Source organism: Heptranchias perlo, chromosome 11 (genome assembly GCF_035084215.1).
Source record: "Heptranchias perlo isolate sHepPer1 chromosome 11, sHepPer1.hap1, whole genome shotgun sequence".
Classification (NCBI taxonomy): domain Eukaryota; kingdom Metazoa; phylum Chordata; class Chondrichthyes; order Hexanchiformes; family Hexanchidae; genus Heptranchias; species Heptranchias perlo.
Genome location: NC_090335.1, coordinates 80,740,053 through 80,762,475, shown reverse-complemented (window position 1 = coordinate 80,762,475; position 22,423 = coordinate 80,740,053). Strand labels below are relative to the sequence as shown.

Genomic DNA, 22,423 nt, shown 5'->3' with positions numbered 1-22,423 from the left:
ACTGGGTGAGTTGGATATTGGACCGGTTGAGTGTGATGTCGGACTGGGTGAGTGTGATCTCGGACTGTGTGAGTGTGATGTCGGACTGGGTGAGTGTGATGTCGGACTGGGTGAGTGTGATGTCGGATTGGGTATGTTGGATATTGGACCGGGTGAGTGTGATATCGGACTGGGTGAGTTGGATATTGGACCGGGTGAGTGTGATATCGGACAGGGTGAGTGTGATGTTGGACTGGGTTAGTGTGAAATTGGACCGGGCGAGTGTGATGTCGGACTGGGTGAGTGTGATGTCAGACTGGGTGAGTTGGATATTGGACTGGGTGAGTGTGATGTCGGACAGGGTGAGTGTGATGTTGGACTGGGTGAGTGTGAAATTGGACCGGGTGAGTGTGATGTCGGACTAGGTGAGTAGGATGTTGGACTTGGTGAGTATGATGTCGGACTGGGTGAGTGTGATGTCGGACTGGGTTAGTGTGATGTCGGACCGGGTGAGTTGGATATTGGACTGGGTGAGTGTGATGTTGGACTGGGTGAGTGTGATGTTGGACTGGGTGAGTGTGAATTCGGACCGGGTGAGTGTGATGTCGGACTGGGTGAGTGTGATGTTGGACTGGGTGAGTTGGACATTGGACTGGGTGAGTGTGATGTCGGACGAGGTGAGTGTGATGTCGGACTGGGTGAGTGTGATGTCGGACTGGGTGAGTTGGCTGTTGGACTTGGTGAGTGTGATGTTGGGCTGGGTGAGTGTGATGTCGGACTGGGTGAGTGTGATGTCGGACTGGGTGAGTGTGAAATTGGACTGGGTGAGTGTGATGTTGGACTGGGTGAGTGTGAGGTCGGACTGAGTGAGTTGGCTGTTGGACTTGGTGAGTGTGATGTTGGGCTGGGTGAGTGTGATGTCGGACTGGGTGAGTGTGATGTCGGATTGGGTGAGTGTGATGTTGGGCTGGGTGAGTGTGATATCGGACTGGGTGAATGTGATGTCGGACTGGGTTAGTGTGATGTCGGACCGGGTGAGTTGGATATTGGACTGGGTGAGTGTGATGTTGGACTGGGTGAGTGTGATGTTGGACTGGGTGTGTTGGATATTGGTCTGGGTGAGTGTGATGTTGGACTGGGTGAGTGTGATGACGGACTGGGTGAGTGTGATGTTGGACTGGGTGAGTGTGAGGTCGGACTGAGTGAGTTGGCTGTTGGACTTGGTGAGTGTGATGTTGGGCTGGGTGAGTGTGATGTCGGACTGGGTGAGTGTGATGTCGGACTGGGTGAGTGTGATGTCGGATTGGGTGAGTGTGATGTTGGGCTGGGTGAGTGTGATATCGGACTGGGTGAGTGTGATGTCGGATTGGGTGCGTGTGATGTCAGACTGGGTGACTTGGATATTGGACCGGGTGAGTGTGATATCGGAATCGGTGAGTTGGATGTTGGACTGGGTGGGTGTGATGTCGGATTGGGTGAGTGAGATGTCGGACTGGGTGAGTGTGATTTCGGACTGGGTGAGTGTGATGTCGGACTGGGTGAGTGTGATGTCGGACTGCCTGAGTGTGATGTTGGACTGGGTGAGTGTGATTTCGGACTGGGTGAGTGTGATGTCGGACTGGGTGAGTTGGATATTGGACTGGGTGAGTGTGATTTCGGACTGGGTGAGTGTGATGTCGGACTGGGTGAGTTGGATATTGGACTGGGTGAGTGTGATGTCGGACAGGGTGAGTGTGATGTCGGACTGGGTGAGTGTGATGTCGGATTGGGTGAGTTGGATATTGGACTGGGTGAGTGTGATGTCGGATTGGGTAAGTTGGATATTGGACCGGGTGAGTGTGATATCGGACCGGGTGAGTTGGATATTGGACTGGGTGAGTGTGATGTCGGACAGGGTGAGTGTGATGTTGGTCTGGGTGAGTGTGATGTTGGACTGGGTGAGTTGGATATCGGACTGGGTGAGTGTGATGTCGGACAGGGTGAGTGTGATGTTGGACTGGGTGAGTGTGAATTCGGACCGGGTGAGTGTGATGTCGGACTGGGTGAGTGTGATGTTGGACTGGGTGAGTTGGACATTGGACTGGGTGAGTGTGATGTCGGACGAGGTGAGTGTGATGTCGGACTGGGTGAGTGTGATGTCGGACTGGGTGAGTGTGATGTTGGGCTGGGTGAGTGTGATATTGGACCGGGTGAGTGTGATGCCGGACCGGGTGAGTGTGATATTGGACCGGGTGAGTGTGATGTCGGACCGGGTGAGTGTGATGTTGGACTGGGTGAGTTGGATATCGGACTGGGTGAGTGTGATATCGGACCGGGTGAGTTGGATATTGGACTGGGTGAGGTTGATGTTGGACACGGTGAGTGTGATGTCGGACTGGGTGAGTTGGATATTGGACCGGGTGAGTTGGATATTGGACTGGGTGAGTGTGATGTTGGACACGGTGAGTGTGATGTCGGACTGGGTGAGTGTGATGTCGGATTGGGTGAGTGTGATATCGGACTGGGTGAGTGTGATGTCGGATTGGGTGAGTGTGATGTCGGACTGGGTGAGTTGAATATTGGACTGGGTGAGTGTGATGTCGGACTGGGTGAGTGTGATGTCGGAGACGGTGAGTGTGATGTTGGACTGGGTGAGTTGGATATTGGACTGGGTGAGTGTGATGTTGGACACGGTGAGTGTGATGTCGGACTGGGTGAGTGTGATGTCGGATTGGGTGAGTGTGATATCGGACTGGGTGAGTGTGATGTCGGATTGGGTGAGTGTGATGTCGGACTGGGTGAGTTGGATATTGGACCGGGTGAGTTGGATATTGGACTGGGTGAGTGTGATGTTGGACACGGTGAGTGTGATGTCGGACTGGGTGAGTGTGATGTCGGATTGGGTGAGTGTGATATCGGACTGGGTGAGTGTGATGTCGGATTGGGTGAGTGTGATGTCGGACTGGGTGAGTTGAATATTGGACTGGGTGAGTGTGATGTCGGACTGGGTGAGTGTGATGTCGGAGACGGTGAGTGTGATGTTGGACTGGGTGAGTTGGATATTGGACTGGGTAAGTGTGATGTCGGACTGGGTGAGTGTGATGTTGGACTGGGTGAGTTGGATATTGGACTGGGTGAGTGTGATGTCGGACTGGGTGAGTTGGATATTGGACTAAGTGAGCGTGATATCGGACCGGTTGAGTTGGATATTGGACTGGGTGAGTGTGATGTCGGACTGGGTGAGTGTGATGTCGGACTGGGCGAGTGTGATGTCGGACTGGGTGAGTGTGATGTTGGACTGGGTGAGTTGGATATTGGACTAGGTGAGCGTGATATCGCACTGGGTGAGTTGGATATTGGACTGGGTGAGTGTGATGTCGGACTGCGTGAGTGGGATGTCGGACTGCGTGAGTGTGATGTCGGACTGGTTGAGTGTGATGCTAGACTGGGTGAGTGTGATGTTGGACTGGGTGAGTTGGATATTGGACTGGGTGAGTGTGATATCGGACTGGGTGAGTTGGATATTGGACTGGGTGAGTGTGATATCGGACTGGGTGAGTTGGATATTGGACCGGTTGAGTGTGATGTCGGACTGGGTGAGTGTGATCTCGGACTGTGTGAGTGTGATGTCGGACTGGGTGAGTGTGATGTCGGACTGGGTGAGTGTGATGTCGGATTGGGTATGTTGGATATTGGACCGGGTGAGTGTGATATCGGACTGGGTGAGTTGGATATTGGACCGGGTGAGTGTGATGTCGGACAGGGTGAGTGTGATGTTGGACTGGGTTAGTGTGAAATTGGACCGGGTGAGTGTGATGTCGGACTGGGTGAGTGTGATGTCAGACTGGGTGAGTTGGATATTGGACTGGGTGAGTGTGATGTCGGACAGGGTGAGTGTGATGTTGGACTGGGTGAGTGTGAAATTGGACCGGGTGAGTGTGATGTCGGACTAGGTGAGTAGGATGTTGGACTTGGTGAGTATGATGTCGGACTGGGTGAGTGTGATGTCGGACTGGGTTAGTGTGATGTCGGACCGGGTGAGTTGGATATTGGACTGGGTGAGTGTGATGTTGGACTGGGTGAGTGTGATGTTGGACTGGGTGTGTTGGATATTGGTCTGGGTGAGTGTGATGTTGGACTGGGTGAGTGTGATGACGGACTGGGTGAGTGTGATGTTGGACTGGGTGAGTTGGATATTGGACTGGGTGAGTGTGATGTTGGACTGGGTGAGTGTGAGGTCGGACTGAGTGAGTTGGCTGTTGGACTTGGTGAGTGTGATGTTGGGCTGGGTGAGTGTGATGTCGGACTGGGTGAGTGTGATGTCGGACTGGGTGAGTGTGATGTCGGATTGGGTGAGTGTGATGTTGGGCTGGGTGAGTGTGATATCGGACTGGGTGAGTGTGATGTCGGACTGGGTTAGTGTGATGTCGGACCGGGTGAGTTGGATATTGGACTGGGTGAGTGTGATGTTGGACTGGGTGAGTGTGATGTTGGACTGGGTGTGTTGGATATTGGTCTGGGTGAGTGTGATGTTGGACTGGGTGAGTGTGATGACGGACTGGGTGAGTGTGATGTTGGACTGGGTGAGTGTGAGGTCGGACTGAGTGAGTTGGCTGTTGGACTTGGTGAGTGTGATGTTGGGCTGGGTGAGTGTGATGTCGGACTGGGTGAGTGTGATGTCGGACTGGGTGAGTGTGATGTCGGATTGGGTGAGTGTGATGTTGGGCTGGGTGAGTGTGTTATCGGACTGGGTGAGTGTGATGTCGGATTGGGTGCGTGTGATGTCAGACTGGGTGAGTTGGATATTGGACCGGGTGAGTGTGATATCGGAATCGGTGAGTTGGATGTTGGACTGGGTGGGTGTGATGTCGGATTGGGTGAGTGAGATGTCGGACTGGGTGAGTGTGATTTCGGACTGGGTGAGTGTGATGTCGGACTGGGTGAGTGTGATGTCGGACTGCCTGAGTGTGATGTTGGACTGGGTGAGTGTGATTTCGGACTGGGTGAGTGTGATGTCGGACTGGGTGAGTTGGATATTGGACTGGGTGAGTGTGATGTCGGACAGGGTGAGTGTGATGTCGGACTGGGTGAGTGTGATGTTGGACTGGGTGAGTTGGATATCGGACTGGGTGAGTGTGATGTTGGACAGGGTGAGTGTGATGTTGGACTGGGTGAGTGTGAAATCGGACCGGGTGAGTGTGATGTCGGATTGGGTGAGTGTGATGTCGGATTGGGTGAGTTGGATATTGGACCGGGTGAGTGTGATGTCGGACTGGGTGAGTGTGATGACGGACTGGGTGAGTTGGCTATTGGACTGGGTGAGTGTGATCTCGGACTGGGTGAGTGTGATCTCGGACTGGGTGAGTGTGATGTCGGATTGGGTGAGTTGGATGTTGGACTGGGTGAGTGTGATGTCGGACTGGGTGAGTGTGATGTCGGATTGGGTAAGTTGGATATTGGACCGGGTGAGTGTGATATCGGACTTGGTGAGTTGGATATTGGACTGGGTGAGTGTGATGTCGGACTGGGTGAGTGTGATGTCGGACTAGGTGAGCGTGATATCGGACCGGTTGAGTTGGATATTGTACTGGGTGAGTGTGATGTCGGACTTGGTGAGTTGGATATTGGACTGGGTGAGTGTGATGTCGGACTGGGTGAGTGTGATGTCGGACTAGGTGAGCGTGATATCGGACCGGTTGAGTTGGATATTGGACTGGGTGAGTGTGATGTCGGACTGGGTGAGTGTGATGTCGGACTGGGTGAGTGTGATGTCGGACAGGGTGAGTGTGATGTCGGATTGGGTGAGTGTGATGTCGGATTGGGTGCGTGTGATGTCAGACTGGGTGAGTTGGATATTGGACCGGGTGAGTGTGATTTCGGACTGGGTGAGTGTGATGTCGGACTGGGTGAGTTGGATATTGGACTGGGTGAGTGTGATGTCGGACAGGGTGAGTGTGATGTCGGACTGGGTGAGTGTGATGTTGGACTGGGTGAGTTGGATATCGGACTGGGTGAGTGTGATGTCGGACAGGGTGAGTGTGATGTTGGACTGGGTGAGTGTGAAATCGGACCGGGTGAGTGTGATGTCGGACTGGGTGAGTGTGATGTCAGACTGGGTGAGTTGGATATTGGACTGGGTGAGTGTGATGTCGGACTAGGTGAGTGTGATGTCGGACTGGGTGAGTGTGATGTCGGACTGGGTGAGTGTGATGTTGGACTGGGTGAGTGTGATATTGGACCGGGTGAGTGTGATGTCGGACCGGGTGAGTGTGATGTTGGACTGGGTGAGTTGGATATCGGACTGGGTGAGTGTGATGTCGGACTGGGTGAGTGTGATGACGGAGACGGTGAGTGTGATATCGGACTGGGTGAGTGGGATGTTGGACTGGGTGAGTGCGATGTCGGACTGGGTGAGTGTGATGTCAGACTGGGTGAGTGTGTTGTCGGACCGGGTGAGTTGGATATTGGACTGGGTGAGTGTGATGTCGGACTGGGTGAGTGTGATGTCGGACAGGGTGAGTTGGATATTGGACTGGGTGAGTGTGATGTCGGACTGGGTGAGTGTGATGTCGGACTGGGTGAGTGTGATGTTGGACTGGGTGAGTGTGATGTCGGACTGGGTGAGTTGGATATTGGACTGCGTGAGTGTGATTTTGAACTGGGTGAGTGTGATGTCGGACTGGCTGAGTTGGATATTGGACTGGGTGAGTGTGATGTCGGACTGGGTGAGTGTGATGTTGAACTGGGTGAGTGTGATGTCGGAGCGGGTGAGTTGGATATTGGACTGGGTGAGTGTGATGTCGGAGCGGGTGAGTTGGATATTGGACTGGGTGAGTGTGATGTCGGACTGGGTGAGTTGGATATTGGACTGGGTGAGTGTGATGTCGGACTGGGTGAGTGTGATGTCGGACTGGGTGAGTGTGATGTCGGACTGGGTGAGTGTGATGTCGGACTGGGTGAGTTGGATATTGGACTGGGTGAGTGTGATGTCGGACAGGGTGAGTGTGATGTCGGACTGGGTGAGTTGGATATTGGACTGGGTGAGTGTGATGTCGGACTGGGTGAGTGTGATGTCGGACTGGGTGAGTGTGATGTCGGACAGGGTGAGTTGGACTGGTTGAGTTGGATATTGGACTGAATGAGTGTGATGTCGGACTGGGTGAGTGTGAAGTTGGACTGGGTGAGTGTGATGTCAGATTGCATGAGTTGGATATTGGACTGGGTGAGTGTGATGTCGGAGTGGGTGAGTGAGATGTTGGACTGGGTGAGTGTGATGTCGGACTGGGTGAGTGTGATGTCAGATTGCATGAGTTGGATATTGGACTGGGTGAGTGTGATGTCGGACTGGGTGAGTGGGATGTTGGACTGGGTGAGTGTGATGTCGGACTGGGTGAGTGTGATGTTGGACTGGGTGAGTGTGATATTGGACTGAATGAGTGTGATGTCGGAGTGGGTGAGTGTGATGTCGGAGTGGGTGAGTGTGATGTCGGACTGGGTGAGTGAGATGTTGGACAGGGTGAGTGTGATGTCGGACTGGGTGAGTGTGATGTTGGACAGGGTGAGTTGGACTGGGTGAGTTGGATATTGGACTGAATGAGTGTGATGTCGGACTGGGTGAGTGTGATGTCGGACTGGGTGAGTGTGATGTTGGACTGGGTGAGTGTGATGTCGGACAGGGTGAGTTGGACTGGGTGAGTTGGATATTGGACTTGGTGAGTGTGATGTTGGACTGATTGAGTGTGACACTGTACTGGGTGAGTGTGACACTGGACTGGGTGAGTGTGACGTTGGACTGGGTGAGTGTGATGCCGGACTCGGTGAGTTGGATGTCGGACTGGGTGAGTTTGATGTCGGACTGGGTGAGTGTGATGCCGGACTCGGTGAGTTGGATGTCGGACTGGGTGAGTTTGATGTCGGACTGGGTGAGTGTGATGTCGGACTAGGTGAGTGTGATGTTGGACTGGGTGAGTGTGATGTCGGACTGGTTGAGTGTGACACTGGACTGGGTGTGTGTGATGTCGGACTGGCTGAGTTGATATTAGATACTCTGAATCCTTCCCTCCATCCTTGAAGGCATTGATTCTTGCTGGGTTCGGGTCCCACAGGCACAGACTCCCTTGTATGTCAGCTGAGTGGTCATGTGAGCCTGGACAGTGAGCGTCGGCACATGAGCCTCTCTTCTTGTTACTCAATGTCCAGCAGTCGTGCTCCATTAAAACTGTGCAACGGATGGAGAGGTTTCTAGAGTACTGAGGATTGTGGGTACAATGGCCACCATTATTGGCTGATTGCCATTTCAGGTGACCAATGGTGGAGCTGGGTCAGTTGAGTGTGGGTGGTCATTTGATGAAACCTCACCAAACTCCTGGCTCATTATTATTCCCCTCCTTCCCTCACCCATGGGCACTGAGGCCAACTGTAAGACATCAAGTACCAAGCAAGCTGAGATTTGCTCACTCTTCGCAGGTGGCGGATTGAACCTGGAACTTACTGTGTCCATTAGCACCAGACTGGACCTTGTCAAGGTTCAGCTTCAGATCTGTGATAAAAATATCCCTCCACATCGATGGCTCATTACTTACTGTCCAGTGAACCTGGATGGAGGATGAAGAGAGGATGATGGGATTGTGCAGATGGACAACCACATCCCCAAGCTCTCGTTGCACCTGTCTATGGTTTACCCCTTGGCCAGTGGGTGGCACATCTGCAAGGATTAAACAATCACTCGTTAGCTCGCAGTCAACAGAGAACAACCATCAAAAGAAATATCTTCGCCCTCCACTCATTTTATCCTTCATTTTTGCTCATCAAGTAACTACAGATGCAATATTCCAGAATTTTCTTGTACACTGTGCCAGATTTAAACAGACCCAGGGCAGGTCCAGCACGGGTTAGATACAGAGTAAAGCTCCCTCTACACTGTCCCATCAAACACTCCCAGGGCAGGTACAGCACGGGTTAGATACAGAGTAAAGCTCCCTCTACACTGTCCCATCAAACACTCCCAGGGCAGGTACAGCACGGGTTAGATACAGAGTAAAGCTCCCTCTACACTGTCCCATCAAACACTCCCAGGGCAGGTACAGGACATAAGAACTTAAGAAATAGGTGCAGGAGTAGGCCATATGGCCCCTCATAGAATCATAGAAACTTTACAGCACGGAAGGAGGCCGTTATACCAATCGAGTCTGTGCCGGCTCTCTGAAAGAGCAATCCAGCTAGTCCCACTCCCCTGTCCTATCCCGGTAGCCATGCAAAATTTTTCATTTCAAGTACTTATCCAGTTCCCTATTAAAAATCATGATTGAATCTGCCTCCACCACCCCCTCGGGCAGTGCATTCCAGATCCCAACCACTCGCTGTGTAAAAAAAGTTTTTCCTCATGTCACCTTTGGTTCTTTTGCCAATCACCTTAAATAAATCTGTGTCCTCTGGTTCTTGACCCTTCCACCAATGGGAACAGTTTCTCTCTATCTACTCTGTCCAGTCCCTTCATGATTTTGAACACCTCGATCAAATCTCCTTGCAAACTTCTATGTTCCAAGGAGAACAACCCCAGCTTCTCCAGTCTATCCACAAAACTAAAGTCCCTCATCCCTGGAATCATTCTAGTAAATCTCCTCTGCACCCTCTCTAAGGCCTTCCTAAGGTGCAGTGCCCAGAACTGGACACGATACTCCAGTTGTGGCCGAACCAGTGTTTTATAAAGGTTCATCATGGCTTCCTTGCTTTTGTACTCTATGCCTCTATTTATAAAGCCCTGGATCCCATGTGCTTTTTTAACCACTTTCTCAACCTGCCCTGTCACCTTCAACGATTTGCGCACATATACCCCCAGATCTCTCTGTTCCTGTACCCCTTTTAGAATTGTGCCCTCTAGTTTATATTGCCTCTCCTCATTCTTCCTACCGAAATGTATCACTTCACATTTTTCTGCTTTAAATTTCATCTGCCACGTGTCTGCCCATTCCACCAGCCTGTCTATATCCTCTTGAAGTCTATCACTATCCTCCTCACTGTTTACTGCACTTCAAAATTTTGTGTCATCTGCAAATTTTGAAATTGTGCCCTGTACACCCAAGTCCAAGTCATTGATATATATCAAGAAAATTGTAAACAATTTTACAACACCAAGTTATAGTCCAGCAATTTTATTTTAAATTCACAAGCTTTCGGAGGCTTCCTCCTTCCTCAGGTAAATGAACATTTACCTGAGGAAGGAGGAAGCCTCCGAAAGCTTGTGAATTTAAAATAAAATTGCTGGACTATAACTTGGTGTTGTAAAATTGTTTACAATTGTCAACCCCAGTCCATCACCGGCATCTCCACATCATTATATCAAGAAAAGCAGTGGTCCCAGCACTGACCTCTGGGGAACACCACTGTACACCTCCCATCTGTCCGAAAAACAACCGTTCACCACTACTCCCTGTTTCCTGTTACTGAGCCAATTCTGTATCCGTGTTGCTACTGCCCCCTTTATTCCAAGGACTTCAATCTTGATGGCAAGCCTACCATGCGGCACTTTATCAAACGCCTTTTGAAAGTCCATATACACCACATCAACCGCATTGCCCTCATCGACCGTCTCTGTTACCTCATCAAAAAACTCTATCAAGTTAGAACTCTATCAAGTTCAAGCTGCTTTGCCATTCAAAAGGATCATGGCTGATCTTCGACCTCAACTCCACTTTCCCGCCTGATCCCCATATCTCTTGATTCCCTTAGAGTCCAAAAATCTATCAATCTCAGTTTTGAATATACTCAACGACTGAGCATCCACAGCCCTTTGGGGTAGAGAATTCCAAAGATTCACAACTCTCTGAGTGAAGAGATTTTTCCTTATCTCAGTCCTAAATGGCCGACTCGTTACCTTGAGATTATGATCCCTAGTTCTCAAAACTCCAGCCAGGGGAAACAATCTCTCAGCATCTACCCTGTCAAGCCCGCTAAGAATTTTATATGTTTCAATGAGATCACCTCTCATTCTTCTAAACTCCAGAGAGTATAGGCCCATTCTACTCAATCTCTCCTCACAGGACAACCCTCAAATCCCAGGAATCAATCCAGTGAACCTTTGTTGCTCTGCCTCTAAGGTAAGGATGCCAAAACTGTACGCAGTACTCCAGGCGTGGTCTCACCAGAGCCCTATATAATTGCAGCAAGACTTCCTTACGCTCATACTCCAACCCCCTTGCAATAAAGCTCAACATACCATTTGTCGTCCTAATTACTTGGTGTACCTGCATGTTAACTTTCTGTGATTTGTGTACAAGGACACCCAAATCCCTCTGAACATCAACATTTCTTATTCTCTCACCTTTTAAAAAATATTCTGCTTTTCTATTCTTCAAACCAAAATGGATAATTTCACATTTCCCGACATTATCATAGTATCTAGTAGGTATAGCGAAGGCCATTCGGCCCATCGTGCCTGTGCCGGCTCTTTGAAAGAGCTATCCAATGAGCCCCACTCTCCCCTGCTCTTTCCCCATCGGCCTGAAAATATGTTCCTTTCAGGTATTTATCTTATTCTCTTTTGAAAGTTATTATTGAATCTGCTTCCACCGCCCTTTCAGGCAGCGCATTCCAGATCATTGCAACTCGCTGCATTAAAAAATGTTTCCTCATGTCGCCTCTGGCTCTTTTGCCGATCACCTTAAATCTGTGCCCTCTGGTTACTGACCTTTCTGCCACTGGAAACAGTTTCTCCTTATTTACTCCATCAAAACCGGTCATGATTTTGAACACCTCGATCAAATCTTCCCTTAAACTTCTCTGCTCTAAGGAGAACAATCCCAGCTTCTCCAGTCTCTCCATGTAACTGAAGTCCCTCATCCCTGGTACCATTCTAGTAAATCTCCTCTGCACCCTCTCTAAGGCCTTGACATCCTTCCAAAAGTGCGGTGCCCAGAATTTGAACACAATACTCCAGCTGAGGCCCAACCAGTGTTTTATAAAGGTTTAGCATAACTTCCTTGCTTTTGTACTCTGTGCCTCTATTAATAAAGCCCAGGATCCCATATGCTTTTGTAACAGCCTTCTCAACTTGTCCTGCTACCTTCAAAGATTTGTGTACATGCACTCCCAGGTCTCTCTGTTCCTGCACACCATTTAAGATTGTACCATTTAATTCAAATTGCCTCTCCTCATGCTTCCTACCAAATTGCATCACTTCACACTTCTCTGCATTAAATTTCATCTACCATGTGTCTGCCCATTTCACCAGTCTGTCTACGTCTTCCTGAACTCTGTTACTATCCTCCACATTGTTTACTACATTTTCGAGTTTCATGCCATCTGCAATCTTTGAAATTATACCCTCTATTCCCAAGTCCAGGTCATTAATATATATCAAAAAGAGCAGTGGTCCATCTGCCACCTTCTCACCCACTCATTTAACCTGTCTATCTCACTTTGCAGACTCTTTGGGCCCTTCTCACAGCTTACATTCCCACCTAGCTTTGTATCGTCAGCAAACCTGGATACATTACACTTGGTCCCTTCATCTAAGTCATTAATATAGATTGTAAATAGCTGAGGCCCAAGCACTGATCCTTGCAGCACCCCACTAGTTACAGCCAGCCAACCGAAAAAGACCTGTTTATTCCTACTCTCTGTTTTCTCTCCATTAACCAATCCTCTATCCATGCTAATATATTACCCCCAACCCCATGAGCCCTGATCTTGTGTAACATCCTCTTGTGTGGCACCTTATCGAATGACTTTTGAAAATCCAAATATACTACATCCACTGGTTCCCCCTTATCTATCCTGCTCGTTACATCCTCAAAAAAACTCTAACAGATTTGTCAAACACAATTTCCCATTCATAAAACCATGTTGACTCTGACTAATCATATTATGATTTTCTAAGTGCCCTGTTACTACATCCTTAATAATGGATTCCAGCATTTTCCCTACTACTGATGTCAGGCTAACTGGCCTGTAGTTCCCTGTTTTCTCTCTCCCTCCTTTCTTGAATAACGGGGTTACATTTGCTACCTTCCAATCCACGGGGACCGTTCTAGAATCTAGGGAATTCTGGAAGATCAAAACCAATGCATCCACTATCTCTGCAGCCACCTCTTTTAAAACGCTAGGATGTAGGGCAGCAGGTGCAGGGGATTTGTTGGCTTTTAGTCCCATTAATTTCTCCACTCCTTTTTCTTTACTAATCTTAATCATTTAAAGTTCCTCACTCTCATTAGTCCCTTGGTTCCCCATTATTTCAAGTATGTTTTTTGTGTCTTCTACTGTGAAGACAGGTAGAAAATATTTGTTTAACACCTCTCCCATTTCCTTATTCCCCGTTACAATTTCTCTTGTCTCTGCCTCTAAGGGACCCACGTTTACTTTCACTAATCTCTGCTGCAGCTATACAAAACCCTGGTTAGACCGCACCTGGAGTACTGTGAGCAGTTCTGGGCACCGCACCTTCGGAAGGACATATTGGCCTTGGAGGGAGTGCAGCGTAGGTTTACTAGAATGATACCCGGACTTCAAGGGTTAAGTTACGAGGAGAGATTACACAAATTGGGGTTGTATTCTCTGGAGTTTCGAAGGTTAAGGGGTGATCTGATCGAAGTTTATAAGATATTAAGGGGAACGGATAGGGTGGATAGAGAGAAACTATTTCCGCTGGTTGGGGATTCTAGGAGTAGGGGGCACAGTCTAAAAATTAGAGCCAGACCTTTCAGGAGTGAGATTAAAAAACATTTCTACACACAAAAGGTGGTAGAAGTTTGGAACTCTCTTCCGCAAACGGCAATTGATACTAGCTCAATTGCTAAATTTAAATCTGAGCTTTTTGGCAACCAAAGGTATTAAGGGATATGGGCCAAAGGCAGGTATATGGAGTTAGATCACAGATCAGCCATGATCTTATCAAATGGCGGAGCAAGCTCGAGGGGCTGAATGGCCTACTCCTGTTCCTATGTTCTTCCTTTTTACATACTTGTAGAAGCTCTTACAATGTGTTTTTATATTATTCAATTTTCTCACTCTTTATTAATTTCTTGATCATCCTTTTCTAATATCTAAAACCCTCCCAATCCTCAGGCTCATTACTCTTTTTGGTAACATTATAAGCTTTTTCTTTGAATCTAATACTATCTTTAACTTCTCGATTTAGCCACGGCTGGATCACTTTTCCTGTGGAGTTTTTATTCTTCAAGGGAATGTATATTCGTTGAGAATTATGAATTATTTCTTTAAATGTTCACCATCGCTTATCTACAGTAATATCCTTTAATCCATTTACCCAATCTACCTTAGCCAACTCACCCCTCAAACCTATGTATTTGGCTTTGTTAAAATTTAAGACCCTAGTTTCAGACTTAACTACGTCACTCTCAAACTCAACATGAAATTCTATCATATTATGATCACTCTTCCCCAGAGGATCCCTTACTATAAGATTACTAATTAACCCTGTCTGATTACACAATATAGATCTAATATCGCCTGTTCCCTAGTTAGTTCCTCGACATATTATTCTAGAAAACTGTCTCAAATGCATTACATGAACTTGTTATTCAAACTACTTTTGCCAATTTGATTTGTCCAGTCTATATGAAGATTAAAGTCCCCCGCAATTATTGCATTACCCTCGTTACATGCTTCTCTGATTTCCTGATTTATACTCTGTCCAACACTAAGCACAGGTTAGATGCAGAGTAAAGCTCCCGCTACATTGTCCCATCAAACGCTCCCAGGGAAGGTACAGCACGGGTTAGTTACAGAGTCAAGCTCCCTCCACACTTCCCAAAACAATATCCCTTTATTCCAACAGACACTCTCGCCCTTTGGTATCACATTGTACTGCTGATCGAGGCTCACCTTGTGTTTTTACAGGGTCCGATATTGGACTGGGGTCACTGAGCCCGTAAGCATTGACTGCTCGGATGAGGAAGAGGTAGATGGCATTAGATCTCAGGCCTTTGACGGAGTAGGTTTCGGCCTTGACACGGTCTGCCACTGTTTGCCAGCTGCTGCCTGTTGCATGGCTGTAAATAGTGTCACAAGAATTGACAGGAGGGGGAAATCATGCGGGCACAAGACAAAAGCAAAGTACATGGAAACAACACTTCGGTCTCTCTTGGGAAATCCTTTGGGTTTCCAGTTTGTCTTCAAAACAAAAGATGATGGTGTTCCTGAGTGATGCAGACCAGGAAAGACCCAGGGTCCATCACCGGCCTGTGGTGAGTCAGCCTGTTTCGACCAGCGCCATAGTTGAGGCTGGAGAATTGCCTTCAGTACCCCAAGGTTTGGTAGGGGAAAATCAGCCAGGGGTCTTGCACCTGATCACTATCCAGTGACACCAGTGCGTGTGTTTGCGTGCGTGCATGCATGTGTGCGTGCGTGCGTGCGTGTATATGTGTGTGCATGTGCGTGTGTGTTTTGACCAGGGCATGTATTCAGGGACGTTTCATCACTCCTGCCTCCAAATCCCCCCAGTCATTGGTCACCTGATAGAGCAATTGGTCAATAATGGCGGCTGCGATACCCACAATCCTCTGCGCTCCAGAAACCACCCTATCCATTGCATGCATGCGTGCACGTGCCAAGGTTCCATTGCACCCTGGGCCGATTGCGGAGCGAGACAGGAGAAGAAAACATCTGCTGTGATTTTCTCCCTGTGTTTGCTCGCAGGAGTGTCTGGGAGATCAATCTTCAAATCTGGGAGGGTTGGCAACCCTCGACTGTGGAGGTCAGTTGAGATCGGGGAAACGGTGGGCTGCAATGCTCCCCCTCACCCCCCTCTGCAACCACCCAATAACTCACCATCTAGGCTCAGGTATGAAGAACAGGCCACTGGGGCGAGGTACAGGTGGTGGGGTTGGGTTGTCTGTACCCCAACAGGAATTAGCAACTTGAGGACAGGCAAAAAAAAAGATGGAGGAAGAGTCGTTCTTTGAAGTGTGACTGACCTGAACGCCTCGATGATGTAGGATGTCGGGGTGGCCCCAACGTTAAGGTTCGGTTGCCATATCAACGTGACCCCATTCTTGCTGACGTCCGTCACTCCTGGTTTGGACGGCACTCCGGGGATCAGATTGGGATCCGGAGCCCGAGGCGGCAGAACTGGGCCTCCGAACTCTGGATTTAGGACATTAAACAGCAAGTCAAGCAGAAGTAAAATAAATCAACAACAACAAAAACTTATATTTATTTTGCGCCTTTAATGTAGTGAAATGTCCCAAGGCGCTTCACAGGAGCGATTATCGAACAAAATTTGACACCGAGCCACATAAGGAAACATAAGGACAGGTGACCAAAAGCTTGGTCAAAGAGGCAGGTTTTAAGGAGAGTCTTAAAGGAGGAGAGAGAGAGGTAGAGAGGGGGAGAGGTTTAGGGAGGGAATTCCAGAGCTTAGGGCCGAGGCAGCTGAAGGCACGGCCGCCAATGGTGGAGTGAAGGAAGTGAGGGGATGGACAAGAGGCCGGAATTGGAGGAGTGCAGAGATCTCGGAGGGTTGTAGGGCTGGAGGAGGTTACAGAGATAGGGAGGGGCGAGGCCATGGAAGGATTTGAAAACAAGGATGAGAATTTTAAATCCGTGGTGTTGCCGGACCGGGAGACAATCAGGATTTTTAAACATCGTTTGTGTGGTACATTCACGTCCCTTCAGTTGAATTACATTTCTCTTCCAACATTTTTTCCTTTGACTGTCACATTATGTTCTTCCATAATGGTTCAGTAGGTTAGATACCCAGCCCCTCCCCTGGCCCCTGGCCCCTGGCCCCTGCCCGAGTTGTGGAAACAAGCCATACAGAGTAGGAAGTCCCGGATTTGATCCCCTCTCTGTACTCGGTCAGCTGATCTCATCTACGGCCATGAATGGGGTTGCCAACTGTGGTTGGACTTATTCCTGGAGCTTTCATCACATGACTTCTTGCATCCAACTGCCCCGCCCCCACACTCCCACCATTGGTTGCCCGACATGGTGCCCCGCCTTCCTATTAGAAAGTGAATAGACTCTTCATTACCCAATTGGATGATTCTTGACTGTCAGTCAAACAGCCATTCTTTCCCCTTTTACCCTTCCCCAATTTATTTTAATACCCCAGTGATTTATCTCCAGGGTGTTTTGCTCCCAATAGTGTCCTGGAGGTTAGTCCTCAATTCCAGGAGGCTCCAGGACAATCCGGGAGGGTTAGAAACCCTTCGTCATGAACCCAACAGCCGGCTTTAGGGCCCCTGGGTTAGAGGTGGGGCTTCAAAAACCATCCAAGTTTCCCCATCCTGATCGTCATCCAGTGACCGCCCTTCCCTTCCTGGAATATGTGGTCATGAGTTTAGGGTCAAGGGCAGGACCGAGATTGGCTGCACACACCTTGTCCAAGCTCTAACACGGAGACTGAACCACTGGGGTGAGGTATCGGAAGGAGACCAGCCCCTGTGGACCCTGTAACCCAACGAGAATCGGAGCCATCCGGAGACGAGGGGAAGTAATTGGAAAAGGAGGTTATTTTGGACTCATGGTATTGCATCAACGCAACGAATTTGACAAAAAGCCAATTCAATCCCTCGGATTGCAGGTCCTGATTTCCGTCGGGTCACACATGGGGCATCGAGTGGGCGCACCAAATAGTGCCTTGCGGCCAAGGGTTGAGACCGTGAGATCTAGGAAAGGGTTTCCGGCACTTCCGGAAGCTGGGTTCAGGAAGCAGAACTCTCTCCTAACTTCCATGCCTGGCATGGCCCAGGAGGATGAAGTAGGGGGAAGATATTCAGGCTAAAACATCCCTAATTTTATTTTAAAAAAGAGGGTTGTCTGAATGGCATAGATGGTTAGGTAATGACCTTTCACCTCTGACCTTGATGAGGATCTAGCTCTGATTGTAAGAGTTCAACGTGAAATGGGTTCAGGCAGTCTTAATCCAGTTCCTAGACGGTATGGGCATCACACACGAAACTGGCCTTACACTGATTAGCAATTTCACTCAAGACACTCCGAGGGCTTTCCATTGTGGGAATTGGGATAATTTCACACTGAGGCAGTAGGGAAAGCTTTTTAGATGCTGTAACAGTGTAGAGGGAGCTTTACTCTGTATCTAACCCGTGCTGTACCTGCCCTGGGAGTGTTTGATGGGACAGTGTAGAGGGAGCTTTACTCTGTATCTAACCCGTGCTGTACCTGCCCTGGGAGTGTTTGATGGGACAGTGTAGAGGGAGCTTTACTCTGTATCTAACCCATGCTGTACCTGCCCTGGGAGTGTTTGATGGGTCAGTGTAGAGGGAGCTTTACTCTGTATCTAACCCGTGCTGTACCTGCCCTGGGAGTGTTTGATGGGACAATGGGTGTCTGAAATGGGAGTGGTTTTATTCCCAAGCCTATCATCGCTCACCTTGATCTGCAGTAAGGGGATTATAGAAATAATGAGCCTTTTACCTTGAACGTCAATGTGTGCGCTCCACGATGCCTCACCGCTCGGTGTTGAGGCAGTACACGTGTAGACACCCGAGTCACCCAGCTAAGAGAGACGGAGAGACAGAAAACAAACTGATGTGCAGAGTCCTTGCCAGGAGATGACAGAGCTCAAAGCCCATAACAGTTACAGGGCTGTGTATCAGGGGAAGGAAAAAACACCTTTATTATGAGAGGTTTTGAGAGAGTAGATCGGGTGAAACTGTTCCCACAGGCCGGAGGGTCGGTAACCAGATTCAAGAGTCATTTTCAAAAGGGAATTGGATAAATACTTGAAGGGGAAAAATTTACAGGGCTGTGGGGTAAGAGCAGGGGAGTGGGACTAATTGGATAGATCTTTCAAGGAGCTGGCACAGGCACGATGGGCTGAACGGACTCCTTCTGTGCTGTATTATTCTATGATTAAGTTCATATTTAGAATCATAGAAGTTTACAACATGGAAACAGGCCCTTTGGCCCAACATGTCCATTTCTTTATGATTGTATAATAACTGGTCATATAATGTCCCTGTAACATCACATTTATTGCGATACTGTAGAATCACAAAGTAAGATTACTAATTTTAAAAATTTCTGAATTTTGCCTGCTGCTTTTTTTTCTTTGGAAATTAAAATGGACGAATCAAGAGACCCTGATTTCTGCAGAGGTTGTGCTTTTGGTTGCTGGGTGGACCTGCCTGAAGAGACGACGCCTGCGATATTATAGGGTCTCTCTGAATTAGGACATGGGTCTACCCCGTGACATTGCTCATACTTCTGCAACCAGATCTGTGGGACCCTGAACATTTTTAAATGAAATAACTTCTCCTTTCCCTTTACTCTTCACCCCTCCTCCCCCCACCCCCCGAAAAACAATCTCCAAGTGCAGCTAACCAATTTAAAAGTAAGTACATTGAAAGGGCCGTGGTTTAAACTCGGTGGGGGAAGGAGACACAGAAACCAGCAGAATGGTTACCGAGTGCACTTTCAATTCAGTAATTGTTTGGACGGTGAATTGCAGTTTGGGCTTGTGGGTTCCCTGACCACAAGTTGCAATAGATATTACATGTAGATTCCAGTGTCAAAAACAGATTGCTGTAAGAGTTTAATAATGGTACAGCACATTGTCTGGGTGTGGAGTGCAGAGTCCTACAATCCTTACACAGCGTACGGTAAACTTTCGGGATGAGACGTTAAACCCATCTGTCCTCTCAGGTGGACGTAAAAGATCCCACAGCCACTATTTTGAAGAAGAGCAGGGGGAGTTCTCCCCGGTGTCCTGGGGCCAATATTCATCCCTCAACCAACATCACCAAAAATAGATTATCTGGTCATTATCACGTTGCTGTTTGTGGGATCTTGCTGTGCACAAATTGGCTGCCACGTTTCCTACATTACAACAGTGACTACATTTCAAAGAACTTAATTGGCTGTAAAGCGCTTTGGGACGTCCTGAGGTCGTGAAAAGTGCTGTATAAATGCAAGTCTTTCCTTCTTTTTGTTAATAAGGGTATTAGAACATAAGAAGTAGGAGCAGGAGTAGGCCCTACGGCCCCTCGAGCCTGCTCCGCCATTCAATAAGATCATGGCTGATCTTCTGCATTAACTCAGTGGCAGGAAGCAAAGAGTAACGGTTGACAAGTGTTTTTGCGACTGGAAGGCTGTTTCCAGTGGGGTTCCACAGGGCTCAGTACTGGGTCCCTTGCTTATTGTGGTATATATTAATGATTTGGACTTGAATGTGGGGTCTTGATCAAGAAGTTTGCAGATGATACAAAAATTGGCCATGTGGTTGATAGTGAGGAGGAAAGCTGTAGACTGCAGGAAGATATCAATGGACTGGTCAGGTGGGCAGAAAAGTGGCAAATGGAATTCAATATGGGGAAGTGTGAGGTAATGCATTTGGGGAGAGCAAACAAGGCAAGGGAGTACACAATAAATGGGAGGATACTGAGAGGTGTAGAGGAAGTGAGGGACCTTGGAGTGCATGTCCACAGATCCCTGAAGGTAGCAGGACAGGTAGATAAGGTGGTTAAGAAGGCATATGGAATACTTTCCTTTATTATCCGAGGTATAGAATATAAGAGCAGGGATGTTATGCTAGAACTGTATAAAACATTAGTTAGGCCACAGCTTGAGTACTGCGTACAGTTCTGGTCACCACATTACAGGAAAGATGTGATTGCACGAGAGAGGGTACAGAGGAGATTTATGAGGATGTTGCCAGGACTGGAGAATTTTAGCTATGAGGAAAGATTGGATAGGCTGGGGTTGTTTTCTTTGGAACAAAGGAGGCTGAGGGGAGATTTAATTGAGGTGTATAAAATTATGACAGGACTAGATAGAGTGGACAGGAAGGACCTATTTCCCTTAGCAGGGGGGTCAGTGACCAGGGGGGCATAGATTTAAAGTAATTGGTAGAAGGATTAGAGGGGAGCTGAGGAGAAATGTTTTCACCCAGAGGGTGGTGGGGGTCTGGAACTCACTGCCTGAAAGGGTGGGAGAGGCAGAAATGCTCAACTCATTTAAAAAGTACTGGGATGTGCACCTGAAGTGCCGTAACCCACAGGGCTACGGACCAAGTGCTGGAAAGTGGGATTAGGCTGGATGGTCCTTTTTCGGTTGGCGCGGACACAATGGGCCGAATGGCCTCCTTCTGTGCCATAACTTTCTATGTTTCTATGAACACCACCATATCTTGTCAACAGTCAGAGTTGCTGCAGGAGAACCTAATTGCTTTAACACACTGCCCTGACACTGATACAGAAAGATCCCAGGGTGAATGTATGGGCTGCCCTGAGTACGCTGATCGCAGGCTGGAGCAAGGATGGTGATAGTACAGTGTAGAGGGAGCTTAACCCTGTGTCAAACCCGTGCTGTACCTGCCCTGGGAGTGTTTGGTGGGACAGTGTAGAGGGAGCTTAACCCTGTGTCAAACCCGTGCTGTACCTGCCCTGGGAGTGTTTGCTGGGACAGTGTAGAGGGAGCTTTACTTTGTATCTAACCCTGTACCTGCCCTGGGAGTGTTTGATGGGGCAGTGTAGAGGGAGCTTTACTCTGTATCTAACCCTGTACCTGCCCTGGGAGTGTTTGATGGGACAGTGTAGAGGGAGTTTTACTCTGTATCTAACCCATGCTGTACCTGCCCTGGGAGTGTTTGATGGGGCAGTGTAGAGGGAGCTTTACTCTGTATCTAACCCGTGCTGTACCTGCCCTGGGAGTGTTTGAAGGGACAGTGTAGAGGGAGTTTTACTCTGTATCTAACCCATGCTGTACCTGCCCTGGGAATGTTTGATGGGACAGTGCAGAAGGAGCTTTACTCTGTATCTAATCCTGTACCTGCCCTGAGAGTGTTTGATGGGGCAGTGTAGAGGGAGCTTTACTCTGTATCTAAGCCTGTACCTGCCCTGGGAGTGTTTGATGGGACAGTTAGAGGGAGCTTTACCCTGTGTCTAACCCGTGCTGTAACTGCCCTGGGAGTGTTTGAAGGGACAGTGTAGAGGGAGCTTTACTCTGTATCTAATCCTGTACCTGCCCTGGGAGTGTTTGATGGGGCAGTGCAGAGGGAGCTTTACTCTGTATCTAACCCTGTACCTGCCCTGGGAGTGTTTGATGGAGCAGTGTAGAGGGAGCTTTACTCTGTATCTAACCTGTGCTGTGCCTGCCCTGGGAGTGTTTGATGGGGCAGTGTAGAGGGAGCTTTACTCTGTATCTAACCCGTGCTGTACCTGCCCTGGGGGTGTGTGATGGGACAGTGTAGAGGGAGCTCTACCCTGTGTCTAACCCGTGCTGTACCTGCCCTGGGAGTGTTTGAAGGGACAGTGTAGAGGGAGCTTTACTCTGTATCTAATCCTGTACCTGCCCTGGGAGTGTTTGATGGGACAGTGTAGAGTGAGCTTTACTCTGTATCTAACCTGTGCTGTACCTGCCCTGGGAGTGTTTGATGGGGCAGTGTAGAGTGAGCTTTACTCTGTATCTAACCCTGTACCTGCCCTGGGAGTGTTTGATGGGACAGTGTAGAGGGAGCTTTACTCTGTATCTAACCCGTGCTGTA

At 48.7% G+C, this 22,423-nt stretch overlaps 1 protein-coding gene across 5 annotated transcripts in view; it reads right to left on the bottom strand.

The window, feature by feature from the left end:
* The window catches only part of robo1 (roundabout, axon guidance receptor, homolog 1 (Drosophila)), a 359,932-nt gene that overhangs the window by 97,867 nt on the left and 239,642 nt on the right, over window positions 1-22,423 (bottom strand). For all 5 annotated transcript variants that reach the window (XM_067993416.1, XM_067993419.1, XM_067993420.1 and 2 more), the window contains exons 10-13: window positions 18,355-18,436; window positions 15,891-16,059; window positions 14,800-14,966; window positions 8,541-8,662 (exon numbers count right to left, since the gene is read on the bottom strand). In XM_067993416.1, the coding sequence (XP_067849517.1) occupies window positions 8,541-8,662; window positions 14,800-14,966; window positions 15,891-16,059; window positions 18,355-18,436 (540 nt within the window). The remainder of the gene's footprint in view (window positions 1-8,540; window positions 8,663-14,799; window positions 14,967-15,890; window positions 16,060-18,354; window positions 18,437-22,423) is intronic.